General features: G+C 39.6%; 1 protein-coding gene across 1 annotated transcript; it reads right to left on the bottom strand.

The window, feature by feature from the left end:
- Positions 1–282: 282 nt before the first annotated feature.
- LOC144447172 (prominin-1-A-like) lies at positions 283–3,444 on the bottom strand. Its single transcript, XM_078137076.1, has one exon. It carries the CDS (start codon positions 3,442–3,444, stop codon positions 283–285), a length of 3,162 nt encoding a protein of 1,053 aa, XP_077993202.1.
- Positions 3,445–5,092: the final 1,648 nt, after the last annotated feature.

Here is a 5,092-nt window from a genome sequence, read left to right as displayed (position 1 = left end):
TACATACATACATACATACATACATACATACATACATACATACATACATACATACATACATACATACATACATACATGTATTTTACTTGGCCTTTAAAAAATCAAACTTCTTTTAGTAAGGATGTGCAACTGCTCACCTACAATGACATTATATGTAAACATAGGTCAATTTGCATCGGAAGAATATGACTGTTTGACCTTTTATGTTTCCCGTAGAGTCTCTACAATATTTATTTACAACGCTGATCGATTTTTGATTTTCATCTGTGTACGACATTCTTTTCAGACATGTGTTTCCACTTGATCTGGAGTTTTTGTGTCGTTATTTTCACTTTGTTGGCCTGCATCAGGATTGTTCACTGTTTCCATTTCTTTGGAATCGTCACCCTCCGCTGGTATAACTGCAGGGTTATCACTTGATTGCCCTACTACAGCATCAGTTTCAGTTGTTACAGTTTTTGCATCATCACCTCCACCCTGCTTTACCTCATCTGACATTGTAGGCTCAACGGTTCCTTGATTTTCAGGCTGGGACGCCGTGTTAGGCTCATCGCCACTGTTGTCAGTAGTAACTACTCCTGGTAATTCTATGACGTCCATCGCTTCGACATGACTATGGTCATCACCCTGGACAGCATCTGGATCATATTCCTGCGATGTTGATGCAAATCCAGCGTCACCACTTGTCCCAGGTAGGTCACTGCACTTCTTCTTTTTAGATGCCACTGGGTCATCAAACAACATATCTGGCACGGTGTCCCAGTGTTTCAGCTCTTGTTGCAGTTCCTGTGTCATGATATCATTTTCGCTCGGAACGACTTTATTGCTTCGTACCCTGGTGGCTGATTTCTGTGTTTGTCTAGCGGCAGCACGACGTTGAAACTCGACCTCATCCTCTGGATCTTCTTCCTGCATTCGACGGAAGTATTTTGCCAATTTAACGCCAAATATGATACTAGGAATGAAAAAGAAAACACACCAACCATTACAAAACCACCACCCATTCACAGGATCCAGCAAACCATGGCACAGCGTATTCAAAAGGTTGTCGATAAGATTTTTGACTGGGCGACATTTTCCAACTTCACTATAGATCATATCGTTGACGTATTCCACAAATTGTGTGATGTAACCCAAGAGCGTTGTCTGGAAATTTTCAACCTCGTTCGCAACAACAGAATCTAAATTTGAATTTATGTATGTGTCTGCAGCATATCCGGCATCAATTGTGTTGTTAACGCTGGAGTCAATTGAACTTGAATTACTCTGCACCTGGTTCAGTGTGGCAATTACGTCTTCTCGGTCTGAAATGATTGGGTCCACTGTTGTCGTTTGGAAATTTCGAATGGTTGTCACCATATCTGTGAAATCACTTTCGTACGAGGACGGAAAGACTGAGCTACTGCCAGAATTAGAATCAATGAATGACTGCAAATCGTCGGCAAAATCATTCAGGTCCTCTCCAAAGTCAATCAGGTCAGAGTTCAGTTCGGTTTCAAAGTTTGTCCAGGGAATACCTGCAGCATTAACATCACGGGCATCTGCTAAATTATCTGCTGTAGTAGATGACATAATTTCAACTTGATCAGATATATTAACTTTCATGTCATCGAACTGACCATCAGAAATGTAACTGTCAATATCCAGAAAGTCAGAAATGTTGACCATATTCATCAGTTGAAAGGCTGAGTACGCTGCCTTGTTGTCTTCACAATCCTCGAGAATTCCCGTGAAAGTTAGAGGAATGCTACCGTCCTCGAAAAGGGTCTGGCTGAGAAAATAACCATCTGTACCGGGGATTGAGTCCTCCTGATCAATGGTGTTTTCAAAAAGATCACGTGATAAAATTGGATCACAGATGATTTTCTTTATAGGACCTCCAATGATAAATGGAAATGAAGTGCACCCCATGAGCCATACTGCAAATATGAAGCACAAGCCTGCAGACGACATAAGCAAAAGGCCTCCCATGTTTGATAACATGCTACGCTTGGTTGGGGTTGCATTTCTGTCATAACCAACTAAACCGAAGATTATACCCAAAATGTTGAGAATGAAAACGACCAAGGCAATGAAATAGAGGAATATGACAAAAATGCTCCGAAAGAAATCAAAATCTGATAGCATTGGAGCGTATTCCGAAATCGTATTACCAAAGGATGATCCTTGCGATGACATGGAATCTAAATTTTCGATCATTGGATCAAGTCCTCCTTCTATTTCATCGTTAAAGTCATAGAAGCTGCTGATAAGGTCGCCAACTGCAGAATCAGTCTCATTTTGAACTAATTCAGGGATATCTTCAAATTCTTGTTTGCCAGCTTCAGCATCTGATGCGAGGTTATTGTTGATGACAGCTGTCAATGCACTGCTTTTAGCAGTGACAATTGTTCTTGGGTAATACCCAGGGCCCACGCCTCCCGTTGGTAGATCACTAAAGTTTCTACTGGCATTAAGATATGTGGTGTCTGCCGTAGCTTGAGGATCCTGCCCAGCAGCAGAACACCCACCAGCATTTGCACAGTCAGAGTAAAGGTCCTCGATATCTTGCTTTAAATTGGCGAGGGACACATCGAAATCAGAGTAATTAGTCTCTAGATCGGTCACTAAGGTATTCAGATAATCTAATTCATCCCTCGTAGTTTCAATCGTGGCTACCATATCCAATATAGCGTTCATGGCAGACTCGACGTAAGGTCGTAAAGCCTCGCGTACTGGCAACCCAACTGACATGCCAACGTTATCAAGATCGCTCTCGATAAGATCAAACATCCAAGATGACTGATTTAACGCCACGAATAGAATTTCATCAACGGTGTTGTTTACATAGATTAATATGTCATCTAAAGAATTTTCAGCATTAGTAGCGAAATGTTCAATTTCCGATGATTGCCGAGTGTTGACGAAGTATCCACAGGCGAAGCCACCTGATAGAACCAAGGTGATACACGACAGGATGACGACAAGTGTGATCATCTTACATTCCATATTTCCAGTTTGTTTCTGATACATTTTACCGCCACAATTTCCACAGCATGTACGACAACCACAAAAGCATATGGCGACGATGGGAAATATAAACAGAAACAATAACCCTAGAACAAAGCATATGGCAAATCCAAACAAGAGGTCGCTATAGTCCATAATACTTATATCTTCTGTTTCAAGCCCTCCACCAATGGCATCCTTTAATAAATCATACGGTACTTCGCCAGGAGATACTACATCAATCCAGCCGGACACCGCTGACCAAATTGATGGTAACGGAGAAGACCCTTCGTCGTAATCATTCGGGCTGTTATAGGGTTTGCCTGATGGTAGATCTTTCCAGGTGATTTCTCCACTTGGTCCGACAGAGTTTTCTGACGCAGATTCAAGTTTACCATATTGATCAACAATCACTACACAGAAAAGCAACACATACATTGCTCCATAGGACGCCATTTTGAAAGCTTGTGTCGTCAAAAAGGATCTGTAAAAATAGAAGAAAAATATAACAAATTACACGTCACAATTAGTGCATACTCGATTTTTATATGCTCCTTGTATGTGAGGCTTTTACTTTTATCAGTGTAAGTATCGTTAGAGTAGTTTGGATAAGAGTGTTCAGTTCCTGAACTGACGCTCTCAGTTTGTGCAAAAGAATTAATTTGGTTTGTTCACTCTTGACAGTAAGTGTAATTCTTTTCGACATCTAAGTTGACTGTACTTGTAACATCGTTTAATGTTCTATAAAACTGGGTAAAATAATTCGTGTTTAATAAGACAAACTTTTGAATAAGGGTTACAAAAATCGGCTATTTTAGCTTAAATGGAGCCTGCTCTACATTGGGAGAGAACATTTATATGTAAGATAAACAGAGTTAGGAGTTTTTCACTTCGTAAACCACCGCTCAAAGTTACAAATGTTATGGGCAATTATTTTAAGAGGTATGAAACCTACTATCTTTGCGTTTGTAGTATAATCAGATATCAGTCCAACTACAGTGATATCCTACAGATATCTATTCTAGATGAAAGGAGTTGAAATAGTAGAACTTGAGTTTGAAGCTTTGAACAAGTCCTGGGTATATTTGTGTCATTTTGGACTTGATCTGTTCGTAAAATCCTAACTTTGTTTACTTGCCATGATGTCTCAGTGTGCAATAGGCCTCGTTTAAGCCGGATTTATGCAATAATTTGTAACTCTCTTTGAGAGAGGTCACTCTGTGAAGGCTTTGTAAAATAACTGTCCCCAATGCTTAAAGAGATGTTGTTAACAAATACTGGTTATACGGCAGGGTACACAATCATGTCATGTTATATCATATCGTATCGTATCATAGCGTATCATATCATATCATACCATATCATATCATATATCATATCATATCATATCTCGTATCAAATCAAATCAAATCAAATCGTGTATGTCTATGTTTATGTCACTCTGTTCTATATTAGTCTTTTCTCATCCAATTAGCTTTCATATCATGCTACCATGCCATATGCAATGTATGACGTTACGATCAGTGCAAGTTGTGATCGACTATTACACGTACATGTCTCTTGGAATTACGGTCACTACAGTGATCACAGTGAGTATTATGATCACAGTGAGTTTGGTGATAGAATTGTTCAATAGCGAAAATGGCTACGAGAATAATCACGTACGTCGAGGACCAGCCTTTTCCATTATTCAATATGGCTGCTTCTCTACCTAGGAAATATCTCTCTCTTTTTTATCTAGACACAGTCGCCTTGAAACTACACAACCGCTCCCTTACCCGTATTATTTCAGCTAACACTCGGAGATGCATGAAGTCTGCCGACAATAAAGTTTTCCTGCATCATTTGTTCACAGTCATCCTAGGTAGTTACATTGCCTATTTGTCGCTGAATTTTGACGACTGATTTCCAAGTATCAAACATTTTCGGGTTAATGTCCTTTACGAACTCAGTGGGAACTACACTCTCTACGTGAACAATGGATCGATATTTGGAGACATTTGGTAACATTAATTATTCATCATATTAGCTTAAAATCAATACTGTCTTTTGTCGACTACTTCGAGATGTATATAAATAAACACTGTCACCATACAGTGATATC

The sequence above is a fragment of the Glandiceps talaboti genome, chromosome 16 (genome assembly GCF_964340395.1).
Source record: "Glandiceps talaboti chromosome 16, keGlaTala1.1, whole genome shotgun sequence".
In the NCBI taxonomy this organism is placed as follows: Eukaryota; Metazoa; Hemichordata; class Enteropneusta; family Spengelidae; genus Glandiceps; species Glandiceps talaboti.
The sequence above is the reverse complement of the archived record's forward strand: the minus strand, read 5'-3'. Positions and strand labels throughout refer to the sequence as shown.

Bases quoted from the DNA above. Each gene is read 5' to 3' on its own strand.
- LOC144447172 (XM_078137076.1), bottom strand. From the start codon at position 3,444: ATGGCGTCCTATGGAGCAATGTATGTGTTGCTTTTCTGTGTAGTGATT.